Source organism: Rhinopithecus bieti, unplaced genomic scaffold (assembly GCF_001698545.2).
Source record: "Rhinopithecus bieti isolate Rb0 unplaced genomic scaffold, ASM169854v2 scaffold_31787, whole genome shotgun sequence".
Lineage (NCBI taxonomy): Eukaryota > Metazoa > Chordata > Mammalia > Primates > Cercopithecidae > Rhinopithecus > Rhinopithecus bieti.
This window is the reverse complement of record NW_016814655.1, coordinates 4,576,981-4,593,616: the sequence shown is the minus strand read 5'-3', so window position 1 is coordinate 4,593,616 and position 16,636 is coordinate 4,576,981. Positions and strand designations below refer to the sequence as shown.

The 16,636-nt window shown below is 43.4% G+C and overlaps 1 protein-coding gene and 1 pseudogene across 1 annotated transcript; one reads left to right on the top strand and one right to left on the bottom strand.

The window, feature by feature from the left end:
- LOC108515067 (profilin-1 pseudogene) overlaps window positions 1–1,248 on the bottom strand; it is an 11,967-nt pseudogene extending 10,719 nt beyond the window's left edge.
- A 3,568-nt stretch (window positions 1,249–4,816) lies between these two features.
- On the top strand, window positions 4,817–16,086 carry BORCS7 (BLOC-1 related complex subunit 7). The gene is made up of 5 exons (XM_017851670.1): window positions 4,817–5,369; window positions 12,015–12,077; window positions 12,179–12,222; window positions 13,786–13,806; window positions 14,495–16,086. The coding sequence occupies exons 1-5, from the start codon at window positions 5,142–5,144 to the stop codon at window positions 14,544–14,546; spliced, it is 408 nt and encodes a 135-aa protein (XP_017707159.1). The 5' UTR covers window positions 4,817–5,141; the 3' UTR covers window positions 14,547–16,086.
- The last annotated feature ends 550 nt before the right edge of the window (window positions 16,087–16,636 follow it).

Sequence of the window (16,636 nt, the reverse complement as noted above, 5' to 3'; positions counted from 1 at the left end):
TTTTTTGAGACAGAGTCTCGCTCTGTCGCCCAGGCTGGAGTGCAGTGGCCGGATCTCAGCTCACTGCAAGCTCCGCCTCCTGGGTTCACGCCATTCTCCTGCCTCAGCCTCCCGAGTAGCTGGGACTACAGGCACCTGCCACCTCGCCCGGCTAGTTTTTTTGTATTTTTAGCAGAGACGGGGTTTCACCGTGTTAGCCAGGATGGTCTCAATCTCCTGACCTCGTGATCCGCCCGTCTCGGCCTCCCAAAGTGCTGGGATTACAGGCTTGAGCTACCGCGCCCGGCCTGGTTTTTTTTTGAGATGGAACCTCACTTTGTTGCCCAGGCTGGAGTGCATTGGTATAATCTTGGCTCACTGCAACCTCTGCCTCCCATGTTCAAGTGATTCTCATGGCTCAGCCTCCCAAGCAGCTGGGACTACAGGCACACACCACCACACTGGCTAATTTTTGTATTTTAGTAGAGACAGGGTTTCGCCATGTTGCCAGGGTGGTCTTGAACTCCTGAGCTCAGGCAATCTGCCTGCGTCAGCCTCCCAAAGTGTTAGGATTACAGGCGTGAGCCACTGTGCCCAGCCTGTGCCAGATCTGTTTAACTGGTCCTGAATTTGGTCCGGTGTCTGAGCCCTGCCTCTAGCGTAGAGTTCACCTTCCTGAGTCCAGTCCTACCTCCTGCCTCACAACTGTTAGGTAGAGATGTGGAGTAGGGAGAGAAGGGTGTTGCTGGAAGGAAGAGTAGCAGAGGCTGGAAGGAGCATGGCATGAGGGAAATGGTGATGACCTTAGCTGAAGAGATGAAGAGGTGTGTTGTGGGGGATCCCTGAGAAAGATCTGAGGGGTACACTGAATCAGGCTCTGGAGCCCTGGAATGGAAGGGTATAAAGGGTATAGGGAGGCTATAGGAGCTATTGAGAGCACTGCAGCAGGGAGCAGCAAGATGACAGTGGTTCTTAGGAGGGTGAAATTGGTGTTGGTACATGGGGTAGACTGGATGAGGAGATCGTGTGTAAAGCCTGAGAGCTGGACTGACAAGTGGAGAGGCCTGAATCCTAAGATCCAGGCAGGGGCCTCAGTGGGGTCAACCAGCTGGTAGGGAAATATGAATGGCTACTTTCTACTCCTACAATGACTGCCAAGCTGACCTTCTGATATTTCACCCCAATCACAAACAAGAAATGGGAATTAAAAACACACACACAAAATGTGTTGCTTCACACCCTTACCACCATATTATAAAAGTTATACATCATTGCAGAAATCTGGAAAATGCAAATTACTAAAATAAATATTTTAAAATATATTTTTTAACCTAAACGAGGCTATATTGCATTTTTTGGCATGAATAGTTTTCTATAACTTTCCTATTATTATTTCTCTTTCTTCTCTTTTGACAATGTCTGTCAGAGACAGACGGAGTCTCACTCTGTTACCCAGGTTGGCATGTAGTGGCGTGATCTTGGTTGACTGCAACGTCTGCCTCCTGGGTTCAAGTGATTCTCCTGCCTCAGCCTCCTGAGTAGCTGGGACTACAGATGTGTGCCACCATGCCTGGCTAATTTTTGTATTTTTAGTAGAGATGGGGTTTCACCATGTTGGCCAGGCTGGTCTCAAGCTCCTGACCTCAGGCGACCTACCCACCTCATCCTGGGATTGCAGGCGTGAGCCATTGTGCCCAGCCTCTTTTGACAATGCAAAAGGCAGGACTCACCTGAATGATTGATTTTCAGAAGTGAAGGGGCAGATCCTGATTGTTTGGTTTGCAAAAGGGGGTTCACTGAGGTGAGCTGTCATAAACTGATCAGATTTCTTTTTCTGCTTATTTTCTTTATTTTTTTTTTTGAGACAGGGTCTGGCTCTGTCATTTAGCCTGAATGCAGTGGTGCAATCACGGCTCACTTCAGCCTTGACTTCCTGGGTTCAGGTGATCCTCCCACTTCAGCCTCCCAAGTAACTGGGACTACAGGCACACACCTTCACGCTCAGCTAATTTTTGAACTTTTCATAGAGATGGGATTTCACCACCATCCCCAGGCTGGTCTTGAATTCCTGAGCTCAAATGAACAGGTTAGTTATAAAAATGAACAGGTTAGTTATATGCGCAACAACATAGATGATTGTCAAATCATCATGCTGCAAGAATGAAGCCAGACAAAAAAAGGCCCCCCTCCCCACCAAAAATCCTGTATGATGCTATTTATTTGCCATTCTAGAAATGCAAATTAATCTATAGTTCCCAAAAGCAGGACAGTTGTTGCCTGGGGTGAGACAGAGAAGGAGAGATGGACTTTTTAAAGGGCACTTGGAAACTTCTGAGGGTGACGAAATGTTTTGCTTTCTTTTTTTTTTTAATTGAGACAAGGGGCCAGGCTTGGTGGCTCATGCCTGTAATCCCAGCACTTTGGGAGGCTGAGGGGGGCGAATCATGAGGTCAGGATTTCAAGACCAGCCTGGCCAACATGGTGAAACCCCGTCTCTATTAAAAATACAAAAATTTGCCAGGCGTGATGGTGCGTGCCTGTAGTACCAGCTACTTGGGAGGCTGAGGCTGAGGCAGGAGAATTGCTTGAACCCAGAAGGCAAAGGTTCAGGTGAGCCGAGATCACACCAGTGTACTCCAGCCTGGGTGACAGAGCAAGACTCAGTCTCAAAATAAAATAAATAAAATAAAATAAAAATAAATAAATAAATAATAAAATGAGACAAGTTATCGCTATGTTGCCCAGGCTGCTGATATTGAACTCCTGGCCTCAAGCAATCCTTCTGCCTCGGCCTCCCAAAGTGCTGGGAATACAGGCATGAGCTACTGCACTCACCCTGTTCTGTATCTTAATGGTGGTGGTGGTTCACAGATGTATACATCTGTCACACTCATCAAATCGGACACTTTAAAGAATGTAGTTATTGTACAGGCTGGGCATGGTGGCTCACGCCTGTAATCCCAGCACTTTGGGAGGCCAAGGCAGGTGGATCACCTGAGGTCAGGAGTTCAAGACCAGCCTGGCCAACATGGTGAAATCTGTCTCTATTAAAAATACAAAACTTAGCCGGGCATGGTGGTGGGCACCTGTAATCCCAGCTACTCGGGAGGCTGAGGCAGGAGAATCACTTGAATCAGGGAGGCAGAGGTTGCACTGAGCCGAGATCGTGCCACTGCACTCCAGCCTGGGTGACAGAGCAAGGCTCCATCTCAAAAAATAATGTAGTTATGGTACATAAATTATAACATAAATTCATGCACATAAACTCAATAAAGTTTATTAAGGACAAAAAGTAAATAGTAAATGAGATTCAACATAGACATATGAATCCAGACACTTGGAAGTGGAAGTAATGTTGATATTGAATACAGGTAATTTTGAACAAATTTTTCAATGTAATAACATTCTCACATCTTTTATTAATTAACTAAAAAAGAAATGGAGCTACTTGAAGGTTTTTTTTTTTTTTTTTTTTTTTTTTTTTGAGACAGAGTTTTACTCTGTTGCCCAGGTTGGAATACAGTGGCGCACAATCTCAGCTCACTGCAACCTCCGCCTCTCGGGTTCAAGAAATTCTCCTGCATCAACCTCCCACGTAGCTGGGACTATAGGCGCCCACCACCACACTCGGCTAATTTTTGTATTTTTAGTAGAGACAGGAATTCACCATGTTGGGCAGGCTGGTCTTGAACTCCTGACCTCGGGTGATCCTCCCACCTTGGCCTCCCAAAGTACTGGGATTACAGGCGTGAGCCACGGTGCCCGGCCTACTTGAAATATTTTACATATTAATTCACTTACAAGGTAGTTACCATCAGTTTGGTACTAATAGAATAAAGAAGTTATTTATCAATAAAAATTACTAGTGACACTGAGCATTTTTCACATTTAGCAGCCAGTTTTTTTTTGAATTGCCTATTTGTGACTTTTGCCAATTTTTCTATTAGATTGTTCTTTCTTCATTTGTTTACAGGCCTATCTGCCTCATCAGCCTGGGAGCTCCACAGAGACAAGAACTGTATTTCATTTATTTCTCTATCCCCAGCCTAGTACAGTGTCTGGTATTTAGTTCATGAAATATTTTGTTAAAATTGAACAAAACGAGGCCAGGTGCGGTGGCTCACGCCTGTAATCTCACCATTTTGGGAGGCCAAGGCCGGTGGATCATTTGACGTCAGGAATTTGAGACCAGCCTGTCCAACATGGTGAAACCCTATCTCTACCAAAAATACAAAAATTAGCCAGGCCTGGTGGCAAGTGCCTGTAATCCCAGCTACTCGGGAGGCTGAGACAGGAGAATCACTTGAACTCTGGAGGTGGATGTTGCAGTGAGCTGAGATCGAACCACTGCACTCCAGCCTGGGCAACAAAGCGAGACTCTGTCTCAAAAAAAATAGTAAAAAAATAAAAAATAAAACGAGACAAGTTATTGCTATGTTGCCCAGGCTGCTGATATTGAACTCCTGGCCTCAAGTGACCCTTCTGCCTCGGCCTCCCAAAGTGCTGGGACTACAGGCGTGTCACCATGTTGGATAGGTTGGCCTCGAACTTCTGACCTCAAGTGATCCACCTTGGCCTTTCAAAGTGTTGGGATTACAGGCATGAGCCACCATGCCTGGCCCCTTTTCGCAATTAATCAAAAAACGCCTAGGTGACCGAGCAAGACTCTGTCTGAAAAAAAAAATACATATACATATATATATATATGAATGGAATGATAGTCTCATAACTCCTTGGAAACATTATTACTTCTGTTTAATAGATGAGGAATGTAAGACACAGAGGCTGAGTAATTTGCAGCCACACACTGCCAAATGGTAGCATTGGGACTGTAATCTGGGCCTTCCGATTCTTTTTATTTATTTGTATTAATTTTTTTTTAATAGATGGGGTCTCGCTATGCTGCCCAGGGTGGTGTGGAACTCTAAGGCTCAGGTGATCCTCCTGTCTGGGCCTCCCAAAGTGCTGGGATTATAGGCGTGAGCCACCATGCCCTGCCGCAGGCTTTCCGATTCCAAACCATAGATTCAATGAAACTGTCCTCCATCCCCTCCAGAGATGTTTGCCTGGACCCAGTTTTCCTCAGGATATCAATGAATAGTCCATGAGTTTAGTGAGTGAAGGTCAACTTCCATCAGGCGCATGCGTCCCTTCCTTTTCCCATGGAGGAAGAGAGACATCTTCCGCTTTGCCTGTCTTTTGGCCCCGGCGACTCACCATCGCCCGTGCGGAGGCGATCGCTAGTTGAAAGGATGGCGACTGGAACGCCAGATTCTCAAGCGCGATTCGGCCAGTCCGTGAAGGGGCTTCTCACGGAGAAGGTGACCACCTGTGGTACTGACGTAATCGCGCTCACCAAGCAGGTGCTGAAGGGCTCCCGGAGCTCCGAGGTGAGCTGGGAGTGGACTGTCCCGGCCTGATAGTCCGGGGAGTCGCGGTCTTTCGTTGCTGTGGGAAGGAGGTCGCGTTGCAGCCTGGGAATTGTATGCTGTGAAGTACTCGCTATGAGTAGGTCTTCTTCGCGAAGGCGCGTGTTGCATTCTGGGGTGTGTAGTCTCTTTGGTTAGGGATAGTGCGTGAGGGTGGGAGGAAGAAACGATGCCCTGGGAGCCTGTGCTTTATTATTTATTTATGTATGTGTGTATGTATGTTGTTGTTGTTGTTGTTACGAAGTCTCGCTCTGTCGCCCAGGCTGGAGTGCAGTGGCGCGATCTCGATTCACGCCATTCTGCCTCAGCCTCCCCAGTAGCTGAGCTCCGCCCGCCTCGGCCTCCCAAAGAGCTGGGATTACAGCGTGAGCCACCGCGCCCGGCCGGGAACCTGTGCTTTAAAACAGAGCTGTTTGGGAGGCCGAGGCGGGCGGATCACCTGGGGTAGTGAGTTCGAGACTAGCCTGACAATCATGGAGAAACCCTCGTCTCTAGTTAAAAAAAAAATTCGCCGAGCGTGGTGGCGCATGCCTGTAATCCCAGTTACTGGGGAGGCTGAGCCAGGAGAATTGCTTGAACCTGGGAGGCGGAGGTTGCGGTGAGCCGAGGTCATGCCATTGCACTCCAGCCTGGGCAACAAGAGCGAAACTCCGTCTAAAACAAACAAACAAACAACAACAACAACAAAAGCCAGAGAGAGGCAGGGCGCCGTGGCTCACGCCTGTAATCCCAGCACTTTGAGAGGCCAAGGCGGGCGGATCACGAGGTCAGGAGATGGAGACCATCCTGGCTAACACCGTGAAACCCCGTCTCTACTAAAATACAAAAAAAAAAAAAAAGGAAAAGCCAGGCGTGGTGGCGGGCGCCTATAATCGTAGCTACTCAGGAGGCTGAGGCAGGAGAATAGATTGAACCAGGGAGGTGGAGGTTGCAGTGAGCCAAGATTGTGCCACTGCACTCCAGCTTGGGTGACAGAGAACAAGACCCTGTCTCAAAAAAATATACATATATATGTATATATATTATATATATTTTCAACTAGAGATGTTTATCGTTAACCACCTATAAATATTGAACATATTCATCATAAACATACATTTATTTAGCATTTTATATGTGCTGGACACTTGTCTTTTATGGAGTTTAATTCATGAAGTCTTTAGAATGACTAATTGAAGGCAATATTTTTCCTTTTCTTTTTTTGAGACGGAGTCTAGCTCTGTTGCCAGGCTGGAGTGTAGTGGCGTGATCTTGGCTCACTGCAACCTCTGCCTCCTGGGTTCAAGCGATTCTCCTGCCTCAGCCTCCCGAGTAGTTGGGATTACAGGCACACACCACCACGCCCGGCTAATTTTTGTATTCTTAGTAGAGATGGGGTTTCATCATGTTGGCCAGGCTGGTCTAGAACTCTTGACCTCGTGATCTGCCCGCATCAGCCTTCCAAAGTGCTGGGATTACAGGCATGAGCCACCGCGCCCGGCAGCATTGCTTCTTAAACAGTCTCCACATAGCTATTTTGTTTGATTAACTGAGAATTTCATGTGTAAAACACTCATTCCACAGTATTCATTTAACAAATACTTATTGGGTGTCTGCTATGTGCCAGGAACTGCTCTAGGTACAAGGGATAAACTAAATCCCTCTACTTAGGAAGTTTACATTTTAGTGAAGAGACAGACAATAAACAAATGAAACAGAAAAAAATCAGGTGGTGGTAAATCCTGTGAAGCAAAATTAATCTGGGAATAGAGAGTGATGAAAGGGTTAATTTTTGTTTGTTTGTTTTGAGACAAAGGAGGAGTCTTGCTAGCTCTGTCACCCAGGCTAAAGTGCAATGGCGAGATCTCGGCTCACTGCAACCTCCACCTCCTGGGTACAAGTGATTCTCCTGCCTCAGCCTTCTGAGTAGCTGTGATTATAGGCGCCTGCCACCATGCCCTGCTAATTTTTGTGTGTTTAGTAGAGATGGGGTTTCATCATGTTGGCCAGGCTGGTCTCACACTCCTGACCTCAAGTGATCCTTCCCGCCCTGGCCCCCCAACGTGCTGAGATTACAGACATGAGTCACCACACCCGGTGGAAAGGGTTAATCTTAAACAGATGATCAGGGAAGGGCTCTCTGGGGAGAGAGCCTGTGAGGAGAAACACAGGGACATTTGCCCACAGCACACTGAGTGGTTATGACTCATAGGCTTGTCTCTTGGCATGCCTGTGTTTCTGCTCCTCCATTTGAGTTGTGTGCTTAGTGAGGGTCCACTGTGTTTTTTTCTAAACATAATGTGTGTGTGGTCTTGGCGCAGTGACTCATGCCTGTAATCCTAACACTTTGGGAGGCCGAGGCAGGATTGCTTAAGCCCAGGAGTTCGAGACCAGCCTGGGCCACATGGTGATATCCTGTCTCTGTAAAAAAAGAAAAAAAAAAAAAAGAAAAAAAATTTTTAAATGTGTGTATGGCACTTATGCTTACAGTTGCAACTATATAATTTAGTGAAATAATACGAAGAATGATGAAATATGAGTACCAAAAAAGAGGGTTGCTATTGCTATGAAAACTAAGTTGAAAATCAGAAACACTTGTTGAAGATGAGTAGCTAAGACAAATTGTTATTGAGTTAATTATGAACAAGTTAATGGTAAAAGCCTGGGAGAAAAATTTGTAGCAATCTAAAAAGATTCTGTAGTGAAGATTGTTCAGGTGTATTCAAGATATTCCTCCATTTTAAAGAAAGCAAAACTAGAAATCTTAAGATATGGTATGTTATGTGTCTGGTCGGTTTATGTAGGAAAGTGATGCAGAATGCTAATGAATATATCAAGGAAAGGCCTTGGCTTTACTTTACAACAGCCCCTGCCTTCAAGGCAACCACAACTCCCATCCAGTCTGTTTTCTGAATGTCTCACAAATCCTTTGTTTCTTTTTTTCTCGGCTACTTCTGTGTTTCAGGCCATCCTCACTGCTTGCTTAGAGTACTGCTGTGTCATCCTAACCAATCTCTGTGCCTCATTCCCCACTCTAGTCCACCTGCTGGCCACATTTCTAAAACAGAAAAATGGATCATGCCATTTTTCTCTAGAATTACACACACACGATTAATTCTAAACCCTAACTTTTAAGTCTCAGATTAGAAGTCACTTCTTTTAGGAACCTTTCCTGAACACCTACCCCTGTAATCAGTTAGACCTCCTGCCCCACTACATGCTCCCAGAGCAGCCAATGCTTCCCCATCAGTACTTACTGTAAGGTGATTTAAGTGCCTATGTTCCCTTTGTATCCCCTCCAGATTGTGAGCCCCGTTATCACTCTTAACCAGAGTAAGGGCATATGTTAAACACTCAACAAATGTTTGTTAAATGAATAAGTGAATGAAGTAGATTCTGTTAGAACCCTTTTTTTTTCTGCCATCGGTTTGTAAGTCACCATCTCCCATCTATAGGAGTTTGAAGTTTTCCCTTAAAAGTAGCCACAGGAGGAATGCAAAGTGGTACAGCCCTAAAGGAGAGGAATTTGGCAATATGTAGCAAAATTAAAACCCCACAATCACAATCACAGTCCTGTGAGTCTATCCCAAATATATGCTGGCAAAAAGATGCAAATATATGAGATATTTGTAACAGTAAAAGCTATAAGATGCAAGATATGAGAATTTTTAGTACCACTACTTACTGTGGCAAAAGACTGGGAACAGCCCCCAAATCCCTCAGCAGATAACTGATTGAATAACCTTATGGTCACCTATAGAGTGTGGTACTCTGCAGTTGTAAAAGAGCAATGGATTCAATAGGAGATAGCAATTGAATATGAGAGTCAATATGTGTTGCTGCAGATAGCCCTCAGGGATCTATTGCAAAGTGAAAATATCAAGGTGTAGGCTGAGTGCAGTGGCTCATGCTTGTAATCCTAGCACTTTGGGAGGCCGAGGCAGGCAAATCACTTGAGCCCAGGTGTTTGAAACCAGCTTGGGCAACATGGCAAAACCCCATCTCTACAAAAAAATACCAAAAGCTATCTGGGCATGGTGGCGTGCACTTGTAGTCCCAGCTACTCTGGAGGCTAAGGTGGAAGGATCACCTGAGCCCGGGAGGTCGAGGCTTCAGTGAACAGTGATGGTGCCACTGCACTCCAGCCTGGGTGACAGAGTGAGACCATATCTCAAAAAAAAAAATATATATATATAGAGAGAGAGAGAGAGAGAGAGAGAGAGAGAGTGTGCAAGGTGTAAACAAGTACACATAGTATGTTACATTTTAAGTAGGAAGGTGGTATGGAGGAAAATAAATACATGCGTCTGTTGTTTAAAAAGGAACAATGGAAAGAAAACCACAAAGCTAATAAAAGTAGTTATGCATGGGGCTGGGTGTAGGGGCTCATACCTGTAATCCTAGGCGGGTGGATCACCTGAGGACGGGAGTTTGAGACCAGCCTGGCCAACACGGTGAAACCTTGTCTCTACTAAAAATATAAAAATTAGCTGAGCGTGGTGGCGTATACCTATAATCTCAGCTACTCAGGAGGCTGCTGCAGGAGAATCTCTTGAATACGGGATGCAGAGGTTGCAGTAAGCCAAGATCACATCACCGCACTCTAGACTGGGTGACAGAGTGAGACCCTGTCTCAAAAAAATGAAAATTAAAAAAAAAAAAAAATTATGCATGTGGGGGAGAGAACAGGGAAAGAAAGGGACCAAGATGGAAAGTCCTGTTTTATTGTTTTGACTTTAGATGTCCAGAAAGGGTTACTAACTTTAAAACTTATAAATAAAGTTGCCCTGGGTAGGGGAAGAAATCTGGCAATGCTAGTTACTTTGAAATCACACCACCCTTTCCACCAGAGTCTCCCTGACCCGGGAGAACAGGGAAGGGCTAGTAGGATACATATAACAGCAGCGCCTTTTACTTGGCTGGATTTAGGAGCAGGGTGCAGTATTAGGCCAGGAATCTCTGTTGGTCTCTACTTGCCTCTCAGTGGTAATGCAGTCAGCTCTTCCTTGACTGTAGGCCACCCAGTAGAATCCCAGCTCTGCTTTTCTCTTTTGGTCTCAGGACCCATTAAACTCAGTGACCTCATTAAATTCTGCCTGCACATTTCTCCTTTCTTTTCTTTTTCTCTTCTTTTCTTTTCTTTTCTTTTTTTTTTTTTTTTTCGAGAGCGGAGTCCGCTGTGCCCAGCTGCGGAGTGAGTGGCCGATCCAGTCACTGCAAGCCCGCCTCCCGGTCCCACCATCCCCCGCCTCAGCCTCCGTAGCTGGACTCACAGCGCCCGCCACCCGCGCCCGCTAGTTTTGTATTTTATAGAGACGGGGTCACCGTGTTGCCCAGGAGGTCTCGATCTCTGACCTCGTGACCACCCGCTTCGCCTCCCAAAGTGCGGGATTACAGCTTGAGCCACGCGCCCGCTTTTTTTTTTTTTTTTTTTTTTTTTTTTTTTTTGTGACAGAGTCTCACTCTGTTGCCAGGCTGGAGTACAATGGTGCAATCTCAGCTCACTGCAACCTCTGCCTCCCAAGTTCAAGAGATTCTCCTGCCTCAGCCTCCTGAGAAGCTGGGATTACAGGCACGTGCCACCATGCCTGGCTAATTTTTGTAATTTTAGTAGAGGGGTTTTGCCATGTTGGCCAGGCTGGTCTTGAACTCCTGATCTCAGGTGATCGCCTGCCTTGGTCTCCAAATGTGCTGGGATTACAGGCGTGAGCCACCACACCTGGCCATCTCCTTTCTTTTCTTTTTCCCAGCCCTGTCTGGTCATCTTTTATGGAGTGGTTCCCTATTTTAAGCCCTGAGCTTCTCCTCATGGCTTCCCCACAGCTCCCACTGTTTCTCTTATTCCATTTTCTTTCTTTCTTTCTTTTTTTTTTTTTTTTTTTGAGACAGGGTCTTGCTTTGTAGCCCAGGCTGGAGTACAGTGGTGGGATCCTGGCTCACTGCAACCTTCGCCTCCTGGATTCAAGCAATTCTCCCACCTCAGCCTCCCGAGTAGCTGGGATTACAAGTGCAGGCCACCATGCCCAGCTAACTTGTATTTTTTGGTAGAGATGGGGTTTCACCATGTTGCCCAGGCTGGTCTTAAACTCCTGACCTCAGGTGATCCGCCCACCTCGGCCTCCCGAAGTGCTGGGATTACGGGCACGAGCCACTGCACCCGGCCTTCTCTTATTTCAATTCTAAATAGCTATGTTCTTCCGTTCTTTTCAGCCCATTCTAACTCTTGTGCCTTTACTACTCTCAAACCACCCCAAATCTCAAATCTGCCTTTAAAGAATCAAGAGTCATCTCTCACTGAACTTGTGGTGCCAAAGTTTTTTTGCAGACTTCTCTTAGCATTTAATGAATACACTGTGCCAACAGCTCAGCAGTTAGGAAGCACTTGATTTCTCAGGCGGTGGCCTTTGAAACAGATGTCAGGTCCATGCCAGAACTGCCATAGTGCCAATGAAATAAATTTTCAACAAGAACAAATAGAAAATGATCCTCCATTACATTTTGAGTGTTTGTGGTTGTATAGGGTGGAGGAGCGGGAGAGGAGAGAGGGTAGTGGTGGAACAGCTGCAGACAGAAGATTACAGGAAGTTTGGGGATTTTGATTATTACCATTTTATTTTTGTGTTCCAGCTGCTAGGTCAGGCAGCTCGAAACATGGTACTACAGGAAGATGCCATCTTGCACTCAGAAGATGTAAGAAACAACTTTTTTTTTTATGATTTGGGTTTATGTATATAGTTTGTGTGGCCACAGGAAAGTGGAATGTTCTATTTATCTCGCTCTTTTTTATGCAGAGTTTAAGGAAGATGGCAATAATAACAACACATCTTCAATACCAGTGAGTATGCCCCCTCCAGCAACTATTTGCTGCAGAATCGTTATCCTTAGTCTGCTTTCATGGCCTTTGTGCTTCAGCGCTTTCCTATGGAGGCCAGAGTGGGAGTAAAGGTCGGGGTGGCCAAGGATGACTTTTCTCGATGGCAGAGATGCCTGAGACTACAGAAGAAGTGGGGGTAAGGGATGCGAATCAGAAGCAGAGTCCACCTTTTATGAACCTCCCCATGTTAAATTGAGGCCTCTTCAGAGAGAGACTGTAAACCCTGTGAAGGCAGGGCCCGTGCCAGGACCGTGCTAGCACTGTACTTGGCACCTATGAGGCAGTTCATCCTTATTTGATGACTGACTGTGCCCAAGGTTTCTCCTGGGAAGTTGGGTCCTCTACTAGGGAATCAAGTTTAACACACCTATATCCTACATGGTACGTAGGTATCTATGGCACCTGCTACATATAAATCATGTAGGGAATTTTGAAATATAAGATGCCCCCCCTTTCTCCATTATAATTTGCTCTTCATCTTATTTCATGTTGTTATATATTTTATGTACTTGATATTATACTTATATACCTGTTAGAAATATATGGTTAGGGGCTGGGTGCGGTGGCTCACACCTGTAATCCCAGCACTTTGGGAGGCTGAGGAGGGCAGATCACCTGAGATCAGGAGTTCAAGACAAGCTTGGCCAACACGGTGAAACCCCTCGCTACTAAAGATACAAAAAAGTAGCTGAGTGTGGTGGTGGGTGCCTGTAATCCCAGCTACTCAGGAGGCTGAGGCATGAGAATTGCTTGAACCTGGGAGGTGGAGGTTGCAGTGAGCGGAGATTGCACCTCTGCACTCTACCCAGGGCGATAAAAGTGAAACTCTGTCTCCAGAAAAAAAAAAGAGGCTGGGCACAGTGGCTCATGCCTGTAATTCCAGCACTTTGGGAGGCTGAGGCGGGCGGATCACCTGAGGTCAGGAGTTCGAGACTAGCCTGGCTAACACGGTAAAACCCCGTCTCTACTAAAAATACAAAAATTAGCTGGGCATGGTGGCACACACCTGTAATCCCAGCTACTCGGGAGGTGGAGGCAGGAGAACTGCTTGAGCCTGGGAGATGGAGGTGGCAGTGAGCTGAGATCAGGCACTACTGCACTCCATCCTGGTGACAGAGTGAGACTGTCTCAAAAAATATATATATATGGTTAGAAATTTCACTCTTTGATATTTAAATAGCTAACATTTGTCATAGTCATTCTTTGGGTATCTACATATTAGGTATGTGACCATTTGATTCCATAGACACAGACTAATTTTAAGCCATGCATGTAGTTTGTTGGACCACATTTCTCACTCTGGGAGAGTGTTACTATCTGTTTAGGTTTAGAATCCATCTTTTCAGCAGCTCTGCACTCAGATAGGAATCCCTGTTCAATAGCACAATCTTAGGATAGGATGGATAGAAATACAGAATGTGACATAAGCGGAAATTTCTTCTGCCTATATGCATATATCTGGTCATAAATGAAATTTCTACTAGTTCACCTATGTGTATTTTCCTCTTTCCTTTTCTGATTTAGGCAAGAAGCTATTCAGAAGAAGTAAGTAACCCCAAAGGTAGAGGAGTAGGGAACCAACTGAAGCAGGCTGGGGAATTATACTGCTGGGTCCAGGATCAATACAAAACACTGGTTGTCATATGCCCTCAAATTGAAATATGCTATGGGATACTCACTTGGGATTTAAAGAATACAGCATATTTCAAAGGTGTGCAGTAACTTAACTCACTGCTAGTAATAGTAAAGCTTTCTAAAAGTTACAGGGTATAGAGACCAACCTTAAGAAGTAGAAAATCTTTTACGTTGCTAATATTCATTAAACAGAGTAAATGTGGAAAAACCATTAAACAGCCTTGTTTTCTAAAATGGATTAAATTTGTCCCTTGCAATATTGTTTACATTACTAATTGACTTTGCAAACCTTTCATCAGAGTTTAAACACTTCTGGGACCCAACTGGACTGATATCAATTTTGATTTACATGCAACAGTATTTATGCATTAAACTACAGACAGCTTATACAGGACGGGTGTAGTGGCTGGCTCATGCCTGTAATTCCAGGACTTTGGAAGGCTGAGGCTGGAGGATTGCTTGAGCCCAGAGTTTGAGATTGCCCTGTGCAGCATTGTGAGACCCTGTCTGTAATGAAAAAAAAATTTGTAAATAGTTGTACAAAGATGTCTTTATTATTGCTCATTGCAGATAAACCCTGTCTCTATTCTAATTCTAGTGTGGAACAGTCATCAGATCTACAGGACCAGTTGAATCATCTGTTGAAATAGAATGACATGTAAGAGTGCTGTAGCACTCCTTTGCCTAATGCTGAGGAGTAAATACTTTATACAACCGTCCTCTGGGTTTGGTTTTCTATTTTCTTCTCCAAAAGTTAAGTTAGAAAAGTTCTGTGTTGATGTACAGTTTCTCCTAAGAAGAAGCGAGGTGGTTGAATTTTGGAGGCACTTCTTGAATCGGACTAACCCATGCTCTTATTGAATTCTTTCAGCTGCTGTGTTTAGTTTGATATTAAAGCAAAATTAAAAGAGGTTTTAGTTTTTCCCATAGAACTTTTAATATGTCAAAAGCTGTATTGTCTGAATTGCAGTACTTAAGCAAATACTGAGTAGTGTTTTAAATTCAGAAATAGAGCTTCTATTATGAACACATAAAAATGATTTTTTCTCTTAATCATTATTAAGGAAATATTTTAATTTCACGGTCGTATAATGGTGAGAAGTAATACCTGATTGTTTCCTTTTCTGTTCTAGTAACTCAGAGGAGATACGTGTTTTATTTGTGATAGCAAATTCCTAAATGAACATTAGGCAAGTGGTATCATTATCAGGCCAGCTGCAGCCTCTTGCCTTGACCTGCATTCCTAGAATTTCTTTGTTGCTGTAATTCTTGATTAAGTGACCTTGACTTTGATTTTGTGATTTTGCTAATCATCAGCAAACTCACTTGCATGACGTTACTGCCTAATATGAAGGCAGTTGAATTATTATGAGTGATTGCCGCAGAGGGTTGTGCCATGGTGAAAACTTTGATGTTTGTCTGTGTTCATTGGATCCATCTTTTTAAATGACATTACCATGAGTTTGTGGTCAAACCTGAATATCTTTGTTTGAATTTAAAATGGGACTCTATATTGTTCTAGTTCAGGTCTTCATTTACTAAGAGATTGAGAGAAATCTGACATAAGAAAATATTGTTTTCACTGCTGGAACAAAGAGGAAGTAACAGTGAATCCAATATAGTTCATATTGTTGTCCAGTCATCAAGTTAACTAAGCATATCAGATTATGTTTATTTCTCATCCATATGGATATTAACTTAAGGTAAAAAAGCTAGATGTGAAGGATCTGAAAAGGCATTAATTTATGTACTAATTCTGTAAATATGTATTAATTGCAGTATTATTAAATACAGATGGACTCAATTTACCTTTGAAAAGGAAGACCACTAATTTAGAAAATGAAGCTAAGTGCAGTCATTACAAGAAGCAGAGAAATACTTAAGTTGGAAAAAAATTAAAATGAAGGGATGGTCTAAGTTTTCTTTATGCTGGAACAAATATTAAAGAAGCAACGATTGCTTACATTGTATGTGATAAAATATATGTTTCACAATCAAAATTTTAATAGTAAATATAAGATAAAATTTATATTAAATAATGAAAATGTATTTGTACTGAATTTAGTCACTAGAGAACATTGTAACAAAATACATGAAAGAAAAGTAGCCAGAAATGTGAGAACAGGTGGAAATGTATACATTATTTGATGGGTTTTTTTAATAGAAATAAACAACATACATAGAATTAAATGGTGATCAAAAACATGGAAAAAATACTTCGCTAAGTAACGTCTAAGTTGTAGAGGATGTGCTGGAAGATAATATTTTTAAAATAACAAATGTTCAAATGCCATGCAAGAAAATTTATGTGATAATACCAAAGCAATACTATAAGAAAATTATCATGCTTTAAATCTCTGTATTAGGGATAGGGTGGAAATATTTTTGTTTTTTTAAAGGGATATATAGTTAGAATTTAGAAAGAAATCAAAATGAAAATAATAAAACTAAACAAATTAGAAACAATAAATTAGAAAAAATAAAAAGTATTAAGTAGTTCTTATAGATTAAATTGGTAAAGTGTCAGCTCAGCCAGAAAAGTACAAATTAGTAAATTCGTAATTGAATAGGCAATATATAAAATCAATTAGATTTGAACAAAGTTATCAATTTGCTGCTAAAAATTTGATTAATATATGCCCAGCTCCTTATAAAGATAAAAAATTACAAAACTGAAACCTAATGGAGAATATTCCGGATTGGTTATGAGAAATAATCCACAAACTAAGAATAAGCAATT